This window comes from Passer montanus, unplaced genomic scaffold (assembly GCF_014805655.1).
Source record: "Passer montanus isolate IOZ18808 unplaced genomic scaffold, ASM1480565v1 scaffold21, whole genome shotgun sequence".
NCBI classification, from domain to species: Eukaryota; Metazoa; Chordata; class Aves; order Passeriformes; family Passeridae; genus Passer; species Passer montanus.
The window spans coordinates 1436168-1456713 of record NW_024366703.1 but is presented as its reverse complement, the minus strand read 5'-3'; the positions used below and the strand labels follow the sequence as shown (position 1 = coordinate 1456713).

The 20546-nt window shown below is 42.0% G+C and overlaps 1 protein-coding gene across 2 annotated transcripts; it reads right to left on the bottom strand.

Moving 5' to 3' along the window:
* Window positions 1-1715: 1715 nt before the first annotated feature.
* ZNF488 (zinc finger protein 488) lies at window positions 1716-18950 on the bottom strand. 2 transcript variants are annotated; one of them, XM_039709195.1, is made up of 4 exons: window positions 18913-18950; window positions 9006-9228; window positions 4884-5112; window positions 1716-3054 (listed from the first exon to the last, which is right to left on the bottom strand). In XM_039709195.1, the coding sequence occupies exons 2-4, from the start codon at window positions 9219-9221 to the stop codon at window positions 1883-1885; spliced, it is 1617 nt and encodes a 538-aa protein (XP_039565129.1). In that variant the 5' UTR covers window positions 9222-9228; window positions 18913-18950; the 3' UTR covers window positions 1716-1882. The 2 variants fall into 2 exon arrangements, with proteins under 2 accessions (XP_039565129.1, XP_039565130.1); XM_039709196.1 differs by lacking the exon at window positions 18913-18950 and adding an exon at window positions 18399-18413.
* Window positions 18951-20546: the final 1596 nt, after the last annotated feature.

Here is a 20546-nt window from a genome sequence, read left to right as displayed (position 1 = left end):
GGTTGTTCCCTGTGCTCCATGTTTCGAAGCCTTTGTTCACTTTGTGTTTTAATGATTCAAGTGAAAGGGCTTCCACCACTGACCTTGAAAAGCTGTGTTACAATCCAACCAGAACTGTCTCCTGAACTCAAAGGCATAATGTAATAGTTTTATCACTTTGTTTCAAAAATAAAGCTTGCAATAAGAAAAATGTTTATATTAATAGGAAACAGCCATGTATTAATGTTCAACAGCAATATGCTGGGAAGAATACAATCTCCTGACTCACAGAAATCTCCCAAGAGGTGACAGTGAGTGGGTTATGTTGGTTCCAGCTGGCAGCCTAAGACTGTCAGTCTCTCTTTTTCATTCAAATGTATTTACTTGCTGATACTTGCATTATCAGGCTAGGCATTGTCATGGTAACTCAAAATTTTGTCCCGTATTCAGAAACCACCGGAGTATATAATCAGTGTGGTGGAACGTATAGAGTATGTTGAATTGTCCTTTACCCTCAGCTGGGAAATGAATGGTTTCTGATCATTCTCTGACTGAAGGGGAATAATAGCCCTTGATGAGGCAGGTGAGGCTCAAAGGCAGGCCACAAAAACATCAGACAACCTGAAAAAATACTATACAGCAGCAGAAGAAATGATTGCTTGAAGAACACAGTGTAATAAACTATCAAGATCAAGCCCCTAAATTGATTTTAAAAGTAATGAAAGGCTAATTAGATGGGGCTGCAGTAACAATAGACAATGTTTCCTCCCACTCTGAGCAGTATAAATTTATCTGCTGCTGAGACTCAGCAAAGCTCAAAAAAAGTAGACAAAAGGAAAATGTCTCTTGGACAGGCAAGAGAAAGAATATGCCGCTGTCTTTTTTAAAAAGTTGGAATTGGCCCATGCAGAAACCAGAGGACAGACAAGCTGGTACAATGCAGTGCAATTCATTTACACCTGTATCATTTTGTTTCTGTTCTAGCAGTTATCAGAACAGAGCCTATCATCCACAATTAAAGTGTGCACATTCTATCTATCATTAGCTAATTGTAACTCAGATACCCTAACTGCTTCCTTTGGTATATCCAAAACCTGAAAACCACACGCTGAACTCTACTGCCATCAGATCTGTATGCCTACTAAAGTCATAGAGGTCTTAGAATCTCTGACAACAGCTCACATTTTGATACAGACCCACGTTGATTTCACTGTGTAAAAGACATTTCAAAAGCAGCAGAGCCTAGAACAGAACTTGGATATTCTGCTTTCCAAGTTCCATCCACTTTGGCAGTCTGCCGGTCAGTTGTTGACAATTATAGATTTCAAACAGTCTTAAATTCAGGTCCCTTTCAAAGCCAAGGCGATGGTAAGGTGTCAGTTTTTAACTTAAAAATTTGGTAAGAGAGCTGATTCAGCTACTATAAAAGAGTAAAAGTCCACCAATGCTGCTATAAATAGTAACTCATCTCCTTTTGATATATAAGCTCTGATTTTGCTAATGCTTAAAGGTTCGTCATTCAATGAGGTGGCTGTTATTTCTGTATTTACATTGTACTGCACACACACCAGCAAATCAAATATAAGCAAAGACAACTCTGTTTGCAAATCTATAATTTTGTCCCTACTCTGCAAATTAACACTGCATATGGATTCATTTCACTGTTTTATTTCCTCAAAAATAGGTTGACAAGGGCTATGTTGAGTTTTCAAAACTTAAAACCCACTCAGACTCTTGTAAACATTTAATTTTTTTTTCACAAAGCATCTATTATAAATTATTGTAAACAGTGATTTTCTGAAAGAAATTAATGTAAACTCAAAAAGAAATGGATTTAATTGAACTGTCATTCCCTCCTTCACCCAACCTGCCCGGTCTCTTGGTGACATCTGTCTGCATAGCTCTAATTGTGAGAAGTCATGTGCCGGGATAAATGGTGGCGTTCTCGGAAGTACTCATGGCAAATGGGACACGTCAGCTTCTCCTCTCTTCTCCTCTTGCACTGGGATTCACTGGAGGAGTATTCCTTTTTGTGATGTGACCGCATGTGGAAAACTAAATCAGATGTCATGCGAAAGGACAGGTTGCATTTGGCACACCAGTTCTGGGCAGCCACTCCAAAGGATGTGAAAGTGGGGGGAAGAAGAGTCAAGGAAGAGGAGGAAGAGGAGGAGGAGGAAGTGGTGGTGGTGTTTTGTAACTGTCCTCCTGCTTGCTTGAGCCACGGTTCTGAGGTATATGGGAAAACATTGCTCCGAGTGATGCTTGTCTGCAGCATCTGAGCATTACACAAATCACTGACAAAGAACTTGGAATTGAGAAGACTGCTGCAGCACATGATGTCTGCGGTGGCAATGAAGCCAGACAGCTCCCCCAGGCTCTTTGTTGACTCACTCATGGGATGAGAAGAATTTACTGCAGCTCTTTCTGTTACACACTTACTGGGCTTGCTGAAAGCACTCTTCTGTTCTCCTCGAGCTCTGGTAGGCCAAACAAAGGAGAATGCACTACCAGAGGAGTTCAGCAACACTTCATTTGACACCTGCTCTTTACCAGGTGGGGCCATGCCATCCTCCTGCTCTGGCTCCTGCAGTCTCTCATTCCTCAGCTTCTCTTTCATCCTCCTGACCTCAGTGAAAGCACTCTGCTTCTGTTCTAAAGCATCCTTCCTAGCTGACTGCCTCCCTGAAGCAAGCTTCCTGAAAGAACCAGCCAAAGCATGCTCTCCCCCAACCTCTTCCTTGCCCCCACAGTTACGTTCCTCAGTCAAATTATTGGTTTTCTCCAACAGCACTGTTTTCCTGCTCCTGTTATTCTCAGCCTCTTCAGATTTTGCTCTCCTTTCTCCAATGAGACCATGTGCATCATCTTTACAAGCTGCCATTTTGACTTCCAGGTCCCTTGCCAGACTGTGGAAATTTGTGGTCTGCTCAGCTAGGCTGCTCTTTTCAGTTTTAGCGTTCTGTAAGTTTCTCCATAGCAGAGCACTCTTCTCTGGAACACAGAGGAAGCGGACATGGGACAGATAGGAATGCTCACATTTAAAGACTCGGTCACACTCTTGGCATCTCAGCTCTGCAGAAACAGACAACAAGTGATGAGTTTTACAAAGGTTGACTCATGGGTGGATGCAGATCCTGATCCTGTCATTGACACAAAAAAACAGAAACACCTCTTGTGTCATATAAGGTTACACATGGTAAAGCTAATGCCAGGGCAGAATCAGGTCCCTTCCTGCTATGCAAAATGTTACATTCTTATTTGCTCCATGCTTCCGTGCTACTGGCAGAAATATTCCATTTAGACTCTCAAGCTTAAATTTTATTACATAAAATGTAATTATATTACATAAAAGTACATAAAATGGCCAGTACACCATGATCTAGATAAAACCATTTAGACTTTATAATGATTTGAAGTCTAAACCCAGATTTGGGTCTACATTTCTTAACTAAGTCACTGGCTTTCATTCAGGATGAACGTTAAATACTATGTATCCAAGCAATAATGAGTTTTAGACCAGGATTCAAAGATCTTTACATGACTCTATTTTTAGGATACTCTGGAAGTTTTATACCGTTCAAAAATCATACGACCTTAATGCCTGAAGCCCTTACCCATGCTCATTTGGCAAGCTGTTATATGCCTGAAGGCACAGAAAATTATGTTCAAATTGAAGCAATGCCAGTGATGGGCAGGAGGAATAAGGAACATTCTTTCCTTGTGGTCTTCAGACATACTGCATCTCTGGTTCATTGGGATGATTGACTGCCCATGTACAGATGGTACAAAATTCAGCAATCAACACCAATATGGTATATCTTAACCCTTGTAAACTATATCCATGTTACATTATTTCACCACACAGCAGTTTTACAATGCAAGTGATACCAGACAGCACCTGAGGCCTGGGATACATAGGAAAGTTCACAAATTGGTTGGGTAGAATTAAAATTTCCTCATTTGGGACTCAGCACAGCTTGTATCACTTTACAAACTACAGAAGCTGAACCTTTTTATAACAAAATAAGGCTGCTGAAACGGGTGGGAAGTCTATGAGTTTAAAGTCTTGAGTCTAGATATAGTGTTTCTTGTGCAAGTAACACTCTTCCCTGGTAAATCCAAAGGGCTGGCAGTGTGTGTCTACACAGAAACCAACAGAATACACTGAAACCAGCTGGAATGATTTAGTCAGTTCCTGTTATGAATGTGTCTGAATTAATTTAATACTAATTTACAGACAAGTACATTACCATATGAATTTGCTAACGCATATCTTTATCAACATAAACCTTTACTAACCAGTCTATATAAGCTTTGTTTAACTCAACTAAAGGAAAGGTAGAAAGGGTTTTAGGTTTTTTTTTCAGTTTTGCAACTTCGGGGTGAATTTCTTTTGGAGCAATGAATTTCCAGCAACATCTCAGAAACTGAAGCCTGCTCTTTTCCTCATTTCCACTGTGCCCCACACTAAATAGGCAGACTGTGCTGCATGCAATACTGTTAGATTTGTTATGTATTTTTAAAGATCTGTTCATTTACAAGATTAAAGCTGAACACTGGCCTATACCTGATTTGTTAATGAGCTGAAAAAGGCCTATTTCCAACTGACACTTTAGACTTTTAGGATTCTAAGTTGTCCATTGCATAGCTCAAAAATGTCAGCATGAATCCCTCATGCACCATCCTCTGCTAGAAAGTACCAGTGAGAATGGTGTTAAGAACTGCAAATTGTTTCTTGTTCTGTGCCTCCAGCTCAAAGCTCAAAGCAGAAGATCTTTTTTCTTAGCAGACCAGCTAAGGATTTACACATGTTTTGTATTATTACAGGTTGACCACATCCTAAAGAAGAGGCAGACTCCCTTCTGTCCTCAGTGCCCTGCAATCAGCAATTCAGCACTTACCGTTCTGGGGCCTCTGAGCTTTTATCTCATTGAAACCCAAGAGGCTGGAAAGCTCCTCATCATACCAGACAAGCAGCTCCTCATTTTTGCTGATTCTCCTGGTGGAGCGATAGTATAACTGACTGTTTTCTAAGTAAGCTTCCAAGTTCTGCTCCTTGCTATTGGCAGCTGCCTGTACGAGTCTCATCCACGGCAGTCCTGTGGGACTGTGCACAGATGTAACATCCACCTGTGAGACAGGACACAAAGAAGGGAAGTTACAGGTCTCAAGGCCCAAAGCAAGATTTTCATCCAATCCAAGAACAAAGCCTGGTTTGTGCCTTGCACTGAGCACATATAACAAAGCTGTGAGCCCAATACATCTGCCAGTGTCACCAAATCCAAAGACATCACAGGGAGAAGGCTTCCCCAGTGTGGGAGCTGAGAGCTCTGGAATACAGCTGTGTGGGAGGGAGGAGGAGACACCAAGGTTCATGTGTAACCTCCCATGGCAAAGCCAGGCCTGCTGTGTTGGTCAGCCAGCCCTGTCCTGTGCAGACCATCCCATGGGACTGTGCCAGCTGTGGATCACAGAGGTACAGGAGGTGTGATCCTCTCTTAAGAAAGGGTCTCAATCCTTGGATATGAAAGTGGGATATGAGTCAGGAGATGTGCCAGTGCTGTGACTTGGGCACTGAGAGATGTGCAGACCCCTGGATCAGTGCAGTGTGAAACTGGGAATGCAAATACACTCAGGACAGCTGCATGTGGAGTTTTTCACTGACACAAGAGGATATGGACCAGTGGGTGTAAGAAAACTCATGGTTATTTGATTCAATATCCCAAGTAAACATCTGCATGTCTGTTTGGCTAGATTACATAAAATACAGATTTTAATACATACAACTAAGATGCACTTAGATGATCTCTTTCCTTTCTTCAGAGATAAAATTATATTTTACCTTTGCTAGATTAATTAAATCAATTTCATGGTATCTAAACAGATAAACCTCATCATATCAATATGTTTTGTTAAATAATTTCTGAGAGTTGCAAGGGGTTGATTTACTTTCAATTTTTGTGCATGCAGATATACCAAACAAATTAAGTTTAAAAACATTTCTCAGGTTGTGGGGGATGGCACTAAAAAGTAAAAAAAATTATATTAAGTGTATTGCTCAAGTTAAAGTTCTGTTCTATGTGTATATTACAGCATAGTCCTAAATCACATATAATTTTTACTCCACAGGATTCCTGAGTCATTTAGTCACAGGTTGACAAGTAAATAATGTAAGTACAAAACATTTGGCATTGTCTTCATCATGCAGTGTGTGGTTATTTTATTACACTGAATAGGGAATGATTTATTTCTTTATAGGTTTTTCCTTGGTGTTTACCACAGCAGGTCTGTGCCCTCTGCAACATTTGAAAGGGAATATTTTCATAGCTTGAAGGTTAAAACACAGGGTGATCAAAGGCAACATTTATATGCATAAAAACTAATTTTTGAAGCACTAATCATTGTTTAGAAAGGAAGAATTTTGCAAATGAAAAATGTCTAATGACAAGTATGATCTGAATTTCACCCCAAGCAATGTATAGCTCTTTGTTTTCCACTAATTGCAGGATAGCCATTCTCTCGTGTTTGGTATCAGAAACAATATTTTGGCTAATTATTTTTCTGGTTTTAACTGACTATTACCTACCATGAAAACTTTGATCACATTAGTAGCTTGGATACAAGAACAAAACATTAAGAGACCATTAGGATGAGAGTTACTTAGTGTAAGAGAGAAAATAAATTAGCATGCCCTGAAACTAGTTCTCTCTAAATGCCATGGTAATTAACAATGATTGAGAAATACAAGTGCCTGACAGCAACACAGGAACACCCACCCACACACAGTGGCTGTAACTAATAGCTATGACAGAGGCTGTCATATTTTAGTTGCTGTGTTTCAGAAATACTGAGCAGCCACCCAGTGCTCTAAGCAAAGTCAAAGGGAGCACAGCTCCACCAGGACTCCAGGGAAAGAGCTCAGTGAGCTTCAAGTAGGTGAGGAGGAGTACCAGATGTAAGATAAGATCTGGCTGCTGCCAACTAGAGTCATGAACCAGCTTTAGTTTTCCATATGTTTAGAGACTATAAACCTGGCAAATCCACCCTTTCCTGGAGGTGGCAATTCCCCAGATTGACCCTTGGCACCCACACATGAGGTAAAGCCTCCACATGAGGTAAAGCCTCCACAGCCCAGTCAGACATGGGCTGTGGAAGAATATGCCTCCCTTGGAAGATGCTGGAAGAGAAGAGAGAAAATGAGGCTTTTCCTTGGAACCCCCAAGAGGCTGTAAGGGGGAGAGGAATCAGCTGGAAAGAGCTACCTGCGCCAGTGGCTGCCAAGGCATCTTCTTTGCCCAGGTACAAACTGGGCCAAGGAGCTCAAATTAAGGTCACCAAGAAAATGAGGGAAAAAAGATTATGAAGTTCTCCTTTGGTCTAAAGAAAAAAGCCCAAGATGATGAAACCCTTGTTAGAAATAACATTCCCCAAATTTCAGGAGTGCTGATGAACGATGATGAACAGAAACCTCAGTTGCAACAAATCCACCTTGCCAATTCATTTTAGTGTGTATTCTCTTTGTACTATACCCTGCAGAGCAAAACCCATTTTTTCTTCAGTGCCATGATGACAACACAGCATCATGATTGAATTTTTAATTAATTACTACACACAGTTAGGAGTCTAATGGTAGTTCCTGATTTCTGGGAGGTTAACTTTTAATTATGAGTAGTTAACAGGATATGGGACTACCAGTTGCATCTGAAACAGCTACTTGCACAGAATTTCATGTATTTACTGCCAAAAGACAGAGATCTGAGCCAACTCAGGCATCCAATTTCATTGCTGCATAGCAATTACTTAGCTCAAGTGTAGAAAAACACTAAAGCCATCCCTCTAGAGGGCTCTTCCAATGTAGAAAACCTTTGAGGCTCCCTCTACAGTAATTCAAAACTCCCAGGAGAAATACAGAAATATTCAAAAATTTAAAGCCTTATTTCAGGGCAGGTCTCTCTCCAAAGAGTTTGTTGGTCTCCTGGAGTACTAATAACACTGTCCAAGAAAGCAAACTTGTGCCACAGACTCAAAACAGTCAGATAAACCCTGAAGCTTCTTCTTCTCTCTCATAATTTGTTTAAAGCAGAAGTGTAGAACAGGTTATCTCCCAACAACTGTATCTTCCATATTACACATATGCCTTGGGATTTCTCTCCTCCAGAGCACAGAAATCTTAGGCAAACCTGGTTCTTTCTCAGATCCATCCATCCCATAGAATGTGGGAAATTGGCTTTCCTCACACTGTAAAACACCTTCTTGTCTTCATCTAGACCAACAGTGACTGAAAGGCACTCAAAGACCCAGAAAGCCAGGGCAAGTGGTCAGCATGATAAACAGTGACTATGAAACAAACAAACAAAAAAAAATTGGGGAACTAGAGCTTGAGTTAACAGTCCATTACAATCCTGGTGTTTCTGCCTTCCCTACAGTGATTGAAAAGTGTAGCTGTAACACAGACATACAGATCTAAGGTGATTTTAGGAAGTTCATGTACTAATAGAAGTTAAGTTGTGGCTGCCCAAAGTGTGTGTGGGGTAGTTGTCTGACTGCCACTGTGGTTTCACTTTTAAGATAACTGAACACACTGGGGAGCAGTTGCCTAGATCTGTAAATAAATTCTGTGAAGGTACCACCTGCAGGAATCAGTGAAATGCCACAGTCTTCCCTCTCTGTTCTCACAGGGCTGTCACACCTCCTGATAAACTTCCTTTGTGCTCACAAAAGCTGAACTAGAGGTTACTAAACTATTTGTCCCTCTTCCTTCCTATTCCAAGTCAGATCTGAAGCAGGTCATCAATCATCAGCATAAAAGTGGGATTTTGTATTCTTCCGGCAAAGGATAGAGTTTTTCTTAGGTCCTTGCAGTCTACAGCTCATAAATCAGAAATGCACTGGCCTGTTCTCTCTGAAGGAGCTGTTACTTGTGCTGAACAAAACAAAAACCTACCCCTTGAAAGTTACCATCTCAGGGATGGTGTAACTCTTTTTGATAGGTCTAACATTAAACATTCATATTTTTCTCATACCTTAAATACATAGTGGATGTTCCGTCTGTCAGAACACTTGAGAGCAATGAAAGCTACAGTGTCCAGCAGGGTGTTCTGGAGCATGCATGGTCCAAAAACAACTTCTTCAGGGATGTCTTGTGTGGTATGAACAGTAGCCAGTATGTCTGGAAAATGGTGATGCAGAAGCTTGTTGTCACTTGTCCAAAGGAATTTAGGCAAAGATGTAAGTTCCATTATAAATCTGTAAAAAAAAACAAGAAATCAAATTTGGCACAGAGATAAAAGTAGAAGGTGGCATCACTACTTGAAATACAAAGATTTCCAGGATCTGTAGGTGAATTGTAAGAGTATGCCAGGACATTGTTGGTTACAGAGTTTACAGCTTTATTAATGTCCAGTTCAGAATGAGAAAGATTACTTTGCACTAAACCAAAACCTTAGGTTTGTAAACAAGTGAATTACTCTTCCTGGAATAAGCACACAGTCCAAGAGTTCAACCGCTGCTCTCTACAGACAGGAGTAAGAAGATTTGGGAAAAATAAGCAACATTTTCAGTGGGTAGGACTCAGCATATTCTTAAGCATATTCTCAGACACCCTTCTTATTATTAATAGTTTGTAGAAGTGTGAAGAAAGGTAGAGAGGGAGAACAGCAACAAAATAAAGCAAGACTTTTTGAAACACATTTTGAAAAAGCTGTGCTTTTTTTGCTTGAGTGCAACATCAGTCTAGTTTCTGGTTAAGCTGCTAGAAAACCAGGAATAACTTGAGCCCTGAGTCTATCCAACCAGAATGCACAAAATTTGTGGAAATTCCAGAAAATAATTATATTCATCCTGCCTCAAAGTGTATGTTGTCAGCTGTTGTTGAGAAAATCAAATCAGATTATGACCCTTTTCATAGTGATACTCCTAAAACAATGTTAGTAGAGATTCCTGTCTTTAGAGGATAAATTTTCCAGCCCTGAATGTAGAACAACATCTTTGTCATTGCAGATGTAACTTCTGCAATATGAGCCACAATCTGAGAACTCACTATGCAGCAAGGAGAAGACAGGCTTGAGTTATTTGTCATTCTATGCCTCTCTAGGTTTCTAATAAAGATATTGCCATCTCCAGCTCCCAGCTGGAGGTCATGGAAAACCCCTCATTTATGTCATCAAGAGCTGGATCAGGTCCATTAGGCAGAGAAAATTAAAGAGAACAGCAACAAGCCCTGAAGAGGCCTTAGCCTAATAAATACTGAGATAGATGGGCTGAAGATCTTGTCTAATCTTTCTCACTCTCTGCCAACAGAATTGATTTGTTATTCACTGACTCATGACCTAAACTGAAGAGGTATAAAGTGCTCAGGAGAGTTGCACCGATTTAACAAAATCAGCTTCTAAATCAGTGTAGTTAATTCAGTATAATTTATTTCTTGTGGGCAAGGTGTAAGACCCTACCCTAAAAATATTAAAATACACGGCCAGACATTCAGTATGTAGTAAACATCAGAAGGATGAAGGCCTAAACCAGACAAACAAAGCAAAGAGTGGGATAACACATGCCCTCTATCCAACCTCAAGCATGCCCTGAACTCAATATGACATTAAAGTTTGCTTGTTCTTAAATTACTTGTAAACTTAATATGTGACCAGACAAAACTCCCTCCCAAACCTACATGCCAAAGTCTCAAAGTGGCACTCTGGCAGCTGTGGGAGCACGGAATTTGACTCTTGCACGGAAGGGTCACTTTTGTGAAAAGCTGTGAGAAGGATGCACTGTGATTACACAGCAGATGGGACAGTGGCCGTCAGCCTTGCGCCGAAGGCACTGGGAAAATGCATCTTTTCCAATGACGTGGCGAATGCACCATCTAGTGTCACAGCTCAGCATAACACAGCATCCCTGAGCAAGCGAAGCAGGACATCCCCAGGCTCTGCTGCTGTCCGTGCATCTACGGCCTCACGTTCTGAGCACCCTGTCAGGCAGGAATCGTTTCTCTACATGTTTTTCATCTGGTTATAATCTAAAGCAAAAATTTCGGCCACGGTCAAGATGCTTAGAGTTTGTTTTTTTTTTTAATAAAACCTCCCTTAAGTTTTCAGGAACTTCAGACTTGAGTCTGAATGAGAATTCTACACCAAACCATGAACCCAGTACTTGAGCTCTTGTTTACTTATAAAATCTGGTTTCAATGCAAATCTTACACTTTTGTCAACAGTCTTCATAGTCAAAGGAAATTCATTAAGAACTTGCAAATGGAGTCATAATGAGAAATGGAGAAGGCACACTAGAATGCCTGCCATTTTAATTTGACAGGCTGAAGTAGGTGAATCACTCACATTCTTCCCAGTGAGTGAAGAAGAGAAAAAATTCTCGTAAAAGAGAATGACTGCTCCCCACGACTTCACCCAACTGATTACTCTTGTCTTAATGCCACTGATCTCCAGATTTTGGCTACCTCCTTGAATGTAGCGATAAATCTGCTGTGCCTTCATTTCTTACAGATTCACTAGTGCTTGTACACGACTTAATTCACTCTTCTCCTAATATTATACATATATACATATATATTATAATATACAGAACTCTACCACAGGCTTCATTGTGAAGGTCAGATCTTCAGCTCTACATCATTGCAGGCAGTGATATGCCTGCCCCAAACTGCCATGCTGGGAGTGCCATTGCTTCCCAGGATCCCCCCCTACAACATGATCTTGCTGTTCCCACTCAGATTCTGCATGAGCAGTTCCTATCCCTCTGGAATCACTCACAGACATCTCTGAGAGGCAGAAATAAAATTAATATTTATAGTGTTTTAGTAGCACATTAGACTCAGGTCAACTGTTATGGGTACTCTCCATATTCTATCTGTCACAGATGTGAATTCTTCATATGGATGAGTTTAGGGACTTGCTGTTTAATGGACTCTTCATCCCCCAGACAGTATCTGATACACATATACCATGTCCCTGAGTGATGGATTTTGCATCTTGATTTCTGAGAAGTGTGACAGATCTGTCAAAGAACAAGGACCTATGGGCAGGCAACTCCCTATGGATTATGCAATTCTGGATGTTCCATCAAAAAGCACATGAAATAGATGATGCTTGCAGCAAATGCTCCCAGCCTGCTTGCCTCCAGAGCAGCACACAAATTGTTAGTCAACTTTTGGTTTCCTGAGTGTTCTTCCAAGGTGAAACTCTAAAGATAGCCTTGTCCTAGTCTCTCCCCATTTCCTAGCACTTGTAGAGCATCCCTTAACTAATTAGGTTTACAACTTCTACCTTCCTGAAATATGTTTACGTAGCTACAGCACCTCGTGAGAAAAACATGTTACCAGAGAGAAAAAGAAAGGAATTTTCAGATCCCTGGTTTTCTACTTCACGGCCTTCAGATGTCACTGCAAGCCCTCCTAAGAAATGTCTGAAAATTCCCAAATGTAGAAGCACTGATTTGAGCAAGGACTCCCCTGAATTCTATTTTCAGAGGACTTGACCCGATTCTCCTTGCCACAGTAACCACATTGAACTGTGGCATCCTTTGGAGCTTCTTAGTGGCCAAAAAGGCACTGGTAGCCCTGCTTAGAATTATGATCAACTATGCAAGTGGGAAGAAAACAAATTAATTACATTTGCAAGAGAGGAACTGTTTCAGCCAGAACTTATTTAGCTAGTTCAGCTCTTCACAATCAAAAACAGAAGCAGGTAATAAAAATAGTTTCTCTAAAATTAATTGGATTTTCAAAATTGTCAATAACTACTTCTATTTCACCTTTACTTCCATTTTAACTGTAGATTAATTTGCATATAGTTATATCACTTTCAAAGCAATTATCCTAGCTGGGAAAAAAAATGGCATGGAAGATACTCTCAAAAAATAATTGAAAGTATTTGATCCTGGAAAGCATCTTCCCTACCATTTTTGTATCTACTCCAGACTTTCTCCAGAGCAGAGGTTAATGTAAACACTATAGCTCTGCATTTCCCACGTCAACAAAACTGAAAGAAAAAGAGGAACAGAAGTATTAAATACTGGAGCCATCATTTCCTTCACCTTTTAACTTACTCCTTTCTGCTCCAAAGTGTGATGGCATTTTCCCTGAAGCACATAACCTGTGACTGTGCCAGTGCAGTCCTGTGGCTGCTGCCAAAACTGCCTTTGATTTCAATAGCAGGTCTGTCGGTCTGAGGAATCCACGATCAGACGTGCAGTGTCATGCACAATAAACTACAGATAATAAAGGAATTGAGCTGATGCAGACAGAGTGGTTCTGTCTGCAGCATTTATTATTTTATGTTGTTATGAGGAACTGAGGATTCTTAACACATGAAGGAATTTCAAGGGAATACAAAACAGAAAAGTGAAAAAATCTGTTCTTGGGTTTTATACAATTGCTTTTCTTCTATACCAGGTTTTCTTCTCCCGTTATTTAAGTTGTGGACTGCAAAGGAGAAAAATAAAAACTAAAACTGAAGGAAACTGGCTGGGAATCAAATAAAAGAATGGAGAATTCTTGCTTTAAAAAATAATCCCAGAACCCATGAAATAAATCCTGAAACTAAACCCTGTTACCTAAATTCAATCACAAGCTGAGAAGTCCTTTAAAGCATGAAAATTCTAAACAAGTAATTTCTTTTAGCTCACTGTTACTGCAAGACAGAGTTCATGTGCTTCAGCTTGGGTGCAAGTCAGGTCTTTCTGAGCACAAAATTATTTCTTTGCACCTTCACTGCTGAAAATCCCACACACATGAAGAAAATTGTACCAAAATGGGATGAAGAAAGCCATCTGGGGGTTTGGTTTGCTACCCCTCAGACAGATATCATACCCCTAGCAGAGTATACAAAGATCTTGGATCTTTGGAAATTCTTGGAAAGAATTTCTCTGGATTTTAAGAAAAACTACTCATATGTCACTCATTTCTGAGTCTCAGGGTTACCAACCTGTCCATCTTTGAGATGGACATAAGAGAATACACTCTGAATTTCTGAGCTTTGACAATGCTCTTTCATCTTCCCATTTTACTGGTCACAAATTGGGATCCCAGCAGTGATCCTGCAGAGAAGCAAGAAGGTGGCTGACCCAGAGGTCCCCTTCCTGCCAGTGAGCCACGTCACATCTATGCATTAAGAACAGCCCAATTAGCACTGATGAGGTAAATGAGAGAAAAATAATTAAACCTGTGGAGACTGGAATTTTTACCTTTTTTTTTTTTTTTTTGCAGTCCAGGGTTACAACTGAGGCATATTTTGATTACCTCTCTTCTCAGTTCCTCACATCTCTTGATGTACTGCTCATATAACACATTCCCTGTTCTCCTGGCGTGATTCAGTCACACTTGCCTGATGTGCTTACCTGAGCTAGGCATCTGGGAAGAAGTAGAAGGAAATACAACTATGCATCAAGGAGGAATTTATTGACTGCAGAGATTGACAGAATCTGAAGGAGTGGAATAAAATCGGGACTGAACTAGTCTGATGCATGGAAATGGTCTTCCCTTGGCATTCCAGGCTTCCCCAGCTTTCTTTCTTCACACTTCTCTGTACAGCAGCTGCACAACTCTAACCTGACAAGTACCTAAAAATAATGAGTAGAAATAGGGAACCTCACTGCCTAGATTCCTCTGGAATGATCAGGGGGCAGCTGGGGTGTGGAGTTTGGTGTCTAGTTTGAGCTTTTAGAAAGTGGGCCCTTATGGAGGTTTTATTGTGAATTAGAGACCTTTAAGTTTATGGGGTGCTCACAACTTTGTTATTGTATTATCCTGATACCTTCAGGGAGCAGTTCTTCAGTTCTTACTATTTTAAGGCTGTGTGGTCTTCAGATTGTCTTCCATCATCTGAAATCCCCAGTACATGCAATGTAAGCTGACAGCTTTTGATGAACCATCATTATGTCTTGGCTGGATACCCAGCCTAGTGAATCATGAAACTGCCAAATCTTTTTATTATGAACAAACTCCCAAACTTCTGTGGGAATAATGAAGAAGACAGAGCTAAAATCCCTGATTAGAAGTGAACAAATACCTCAATCTCCACATTTGCTTTCAACAAGTCTTGTGACACACAGGAACCATTTGGAAGCGGAAGCTAAAAGAAAAGCTTCCAGGTTTCTTCTTATTTTCTCAGAGAATAATGAAGTTGAAGTGGCCTCTCTCCTGATGCATGGTAGCTGCCACACAGACACACAGACCTCCCTCTCCAAAGCAGGTGAAGATTACATCACGTCTCCAAGACCACCACAAGGATGCAATTTCCAGTCTTTACCTGATGCCCAGGAACAAAATGCCCGGGATTGAGCATCACATTTAGTTTGATGAGAAAATAACTGAGTTTTGAACAAGTCCCAACAGAGTCACATACTCTCACACCACTGGGTCTCAAATGGCAGCCCAGCACCAAACTTCCCTATGTTTTTTTAGATTTCCACACTGAACCCCTATTTCTACTTCCACTCTCTTCTCTGGCCAGAAATGTGGTAGGTAGGGAAGGAATGGGCTATCCCACACAGCTGGAAAGCCTCATTAATACTCCCTTGCTGGGATGTGGCTGGAGGTTTTGAATCTGGCAGAACATGAACAACAGGGCCACTGAGGTCTCTGTTCCATCTCCTCCAGTTCTTGACTACAAGAAATGCAGTACAGGCACTGGGAGAACTCTTGATATTTCAAACTGGACAATAAGCAACAGTAATACCGTGTTGCATCAATTGGAAAGGATGAAGTACATTTATTTTCTGCAATCCTGGTGGTTCCAACAGACTGGGTCTAGGAATTTGGCTTCATGATGCATAAAATCATGATGCATAAAATCCTTTCCAGTTGGGTCGGTCCCAAGGACAGAATGAATGCTTCTGTCTGGCACTGTGTCTGATCTACTGGACCCTGTTGGATGGTACTGGGTTGTACAAGTCATAAATCAGACAATCCACCTGTGCATAAAGAGGAGATGACTACAGCTCTGTAGTCTACTGGCTTTCAAAGACTTAATTTTTGTGTGAAGGGCTGACTCTTCACTGGCTTACAGATGTTCTATTTAATGAAGCAGTGCATTTATCCACCACTTCACTCTTGTGGTTTCATGGCCTAAGACCTAAAAACAGGGTTTCTGTAGGATAAAGGAAAAAGCTGGGTTTCTGTAGGACAAAGGGAGCATGTTTTAATTTTTCAGCCAGGACTGAGGATTATCAAACTGTGAATGTTATGAATATGTAATTTCAACTGCTTATACAGCTGAACATGCCATACACTGTATGGAAACATTTCAGTTCAGAACTCACAGTATCTCATATCCAGGCCTGAATTGGGCTGGTGGTCACCTCAGAGACTTGGTCTGGTTTTGCACCTGCTGCTCTGGCATTGTTCAGCATTCAGCAATTGACATAAAGCTCCAAAATATCACAGGAAGTTTGAATCTTACAGGGACATCCAAAAAGAGCAGAAAGCAAATGTTATTCCATGAGAGGGAAAACAAAGAAGGCAACCATTCATCTGTCACACAGTCTACGAAAGTTACTTGTCACACAGATGTGTGTGCCTGCTTTCAGCAAAATCCTTGATTCACATAAATTCACAGCAGCCCTGACCACAGTAATCTGTGCTAACACATTTGTTCTCACAAAGATCTGTGCATTTGTTCCTTCACCAAGGCATCCATGCAGACAAAACCACCATTCCCTGTATGTAGCCACAGAAAATGGAGAAACAACAGCCAACCAAACAACATGATCCAAACACAAACAGCATGAATCAAACACAAACAGGCTGAACCAAACACAAACAGACTGAACCAAAATGTGTAACTTGTAAAAACAGTCATAAACATTTGTCTTCCCTCTGCATGCAATTCACATTGATGTCTCTTTTTCAAAATTTTTTTAAAGTTACATTATCTGGTTGAATGTAAATATATATTAAGATATGCTCCTATTTAAGAGTTCTGCTATTGATTTTGGCAGCTTAAAAAAAATACAATATCTGTTCAAATGCTTCTTTCTGACAGAAAAGCATATACATGTGGTGTGTAAGCACATACATAAAGATGGAAACACATATGCACACATACATGCATTCACAGCTGAACATACAGCCAGACATACACCTGTTTATTTTTTGTGATTTTGCATGTTCATCATTTGTATCTTAAAAGAAATATTTTTAAACAAAGATCACATTACTTCCACATGGCTGATGCTGAAGATTTCTTCAATAGTACTAAGTGGCATTAACTTACATTAATCTTACTTACATTTGTGCTAAACTTACTACAAGATGTCAACTCCAATAAGAGCAAGTGACAGAGCTGAAGGACACTATGCAAGGTTAAATTGTGGGAAGCAACATAAATAAGTTATTTTTTGCTACAATGAAACCTTTTAATTGAAAGTGATTTTGTAAATTAAAACAGGTTTTACCTAAAATAGTTTGTTTTCCAAGAAAATATTTTGTTCTTTGACCTGGTGTTTGTCAATAACAATTGCAGGCAACATAAGACTGTGTTTCAGGAAAATTATATTAACAGAATCACAGGATTCAGACATGGAAATATCCATCTGTAAATACTAGGATTTAGCCAACTAATTTATTTTGCAAAATCTCTGGTACACTCTGTAATTCTTACACATAATTTATTTTTGTACTTTCTCATCTGGTTATATTACATTGAGCTAACAGGATCTAAATATTTTGAGTTTACATTAGTATTTCTATGGCTACAAAATATTTTCTCTATAAAATGATAAATGTAGAGTTCCATAAGGCAGCTTTACTTTGCTTTGAAATACTGGAAAATTGTTAAATACAAAAAAAAAGAATTGCATTCTCAAATAACAGCTTATGCTTTGATGTAGCTTTACACATTAAAAAACATTAATTTAATCACCCTACTGCCAAAAGAAATTCCTCTATTCCTCTCACTGGTACCAGTTATACTTAATACATAGTAACAAAAGCTGTCAAGTGCTACATTTTGTATTTTTAAAAGCCAAAAATAAGAGAAAACTCCTGAGACATAATTTGTTATTAAATTCTGAATTTCATGCATGACTGCAACTGCTTTTTAATTGAAAGCAACTATACTAAAAATACAAAACTATTAAAAAAACTGATCTTCCATCAAGTTTCTATTGACATTTCTTTCAAGTAGTAGCTGTCCGTTCTCAGAAAAATCATTGAAATGCTTCAAACATTTTCAGTGGACTGAATTCCTATAGAAACCTTTTAATGTAAAGATTTGCAAATTTAAAGATCAATGTGACATTTTAAAGTGGCAGCAATAGCAGCTCCTGACTTAAGTAAGAGATGTAAGATACTACATGGATATCCATGATATAAGATAAGGAATACATACAAACAGAGAATAACGATGTGAGCTATTCCAAACAAAGTTCATCAATTCCATAAAAGCAATTAGACCCTACGTAAGTACCTAAAACAGCCACGATGCTCTGGTCACCTGTCGAAGTTGGAAGGATGAGGAGCGCTGTAACCAATAAAAAGAGCGACTGATGATGCTCGAGAGTTCTCGGCGAGAGAAGACAGCCGGGAGGGAGGAGAAGGGCGACTGCCGGCGGGGCTGCCGAGGGGGACCCGCCTCCCCTCCGCCTCGGCATCGCCCCCGGCAGCCCCGGCTGGGCGCTCTGCTCGGGGCACTCTGCTCGGGCCCCTCGGGGCACTCACTCTGGTCGGGCCCCCTCACAGCCGCACCGAGCGGGCGGCAGCACGGCCGGGCTAGGCACAAGTCAGCAAAGGCCACCTCCGTGCCCTCACCTGCTCCCGGCCGCTCCCGGCCCCTGTCCCTGTCCCCGGCCCGGCAGCGCAGCGCTCCGCGGCTCCGGGAGCGCAGCCCGGGACGGGCGGTGCTGCTGCCGCCTCGCCGCGCTCTGCAGGGGCAGCGGCCGCGCCGAGACCTCCGCCCGGCCCCTCCGCCCGGCCCCGCTCACCTGGGGTCCCGCTGCAGGCTCCCGCGGACGGGGGTCCCGCCGCGTCCCGTCCCTCTCCCGGGATCCCGCTACGGAGAAGTGCCCGCGGAGCCCTCACCTCAGCTCACCCCACCGCCGGGGCCGGCCGGCCCCCCAAGAGCCGCGCCGCAGCCCCCGCCGCCGCACCGCCCCGGCACGCCGGCACCCTCCTCCCCGCCGCGGCTCCCCGCCCAGAGCAGACCCCGGGAAACGCCTACCGCGGCTCCTGCCCCGACCCCGCCGCCAGCCGGGCGCCCCCTCCCCCGGGAGCCGCTGCCACCCCGCCCGCGGGGGCCGCAGCCCTGGCCGAGCAGAAGCCATCCCGCAGCGGCTGCGGATGGCAGCGCGGGGCAGCCAGAAGGGGGACGGCGTTCCCCCTTGTAACGGTACCACGAACCGAGGAGTTTCTTGTAAAGTTGGGGGTGAAAACCACACACGCACGCCGAAATAAACCAAACAAAACCATCTCCAAAGCCGCCTTCCCACTTGTCCTTTAGATCATCTGACAACGCTTTTGAATAGAAGGCTATTCTAGGAGCTGCAGGTATTGAAAACTACTGCTTCATAGAAAATACTCGCAGGATAAAAATTAGGACTTTGAGGTATAAAACGATTTGTGGCACAGCTGGTATGTAAAATAAAACCATCAAACGTCTTGTCATAATCAAATATACCCTAAATCTGGACTAGCGACATTGCTTTTGAAAGATGTCGTTCCATATAAATGCCTTTAACGCCTGGTAGAAAATTTTTATGAACATGTTGACAAATGAAATAACCCGGGTTATTTGATTAGTGTCCATGTAATCTGAATATGGGCTTGTATCAGGAAAAGAAACGTCAACACTTTAATGCTTTTGAAAGGATGGATTTTCGCTGCAATTGAAGAGTAATCTTATACCAATAATGAGAGCGAACCACTCTCACTGTGTTCTGTGATACAGGGATTATAGAGGATGAACTCAAGAGTTCCTGCTCTCTTTTAAAATTCGGCTCGGGCCGCATGAACAACATTGCTGAGGGCAGCGGGGGTTTGGTAGCTGCCCAGCCACCCTGGAAGCTCTGTATCCTACTGCCTGCCCGGGAACGGGTGTGCCGGGGGCCTCTCCTAATACTGCTTGGGAAACATCGGCTGATTTGAGATGCAGGTGTAGGAAACTGGGATGGACAATTCCCAGAGCACTTCATATCGTGTTTATCTTTTTTGCAGCCTTTATGCAAATAGCGACAGAAGGTGTAAGAAGGGACCATCAGACGTGGTCACCTGCCTTACGGCGCTTGAAACACTGTGAGGGGGTGTGCTGAGGTAATCTGTGCCCCCAGGAGGGTGAGATGCGGTGTGCTGAGGGAACCTGTGCCCCGAGGAGGGTGAGATGCGGTGTGCTGAGGTAACCTGTGCCCCGAGGAGGGTGAGATGCACACCTTAGGGTCAGCTCTCCTGGTGCTTGGTGTGATTCTCCTTCGAGCAAGACCCGATCAAATGGCTCCAGGCGCCGGGGTCACCAGCCCGGCCTGCCTGCCCACTCCCTCCTGACCCCACACAAACCTCGCTTGGGCCTGGGGCCAGACAGGCCTGCCAGGGCTGTGACAGCCGCAGGAGGGGCTCAGGCCGATCG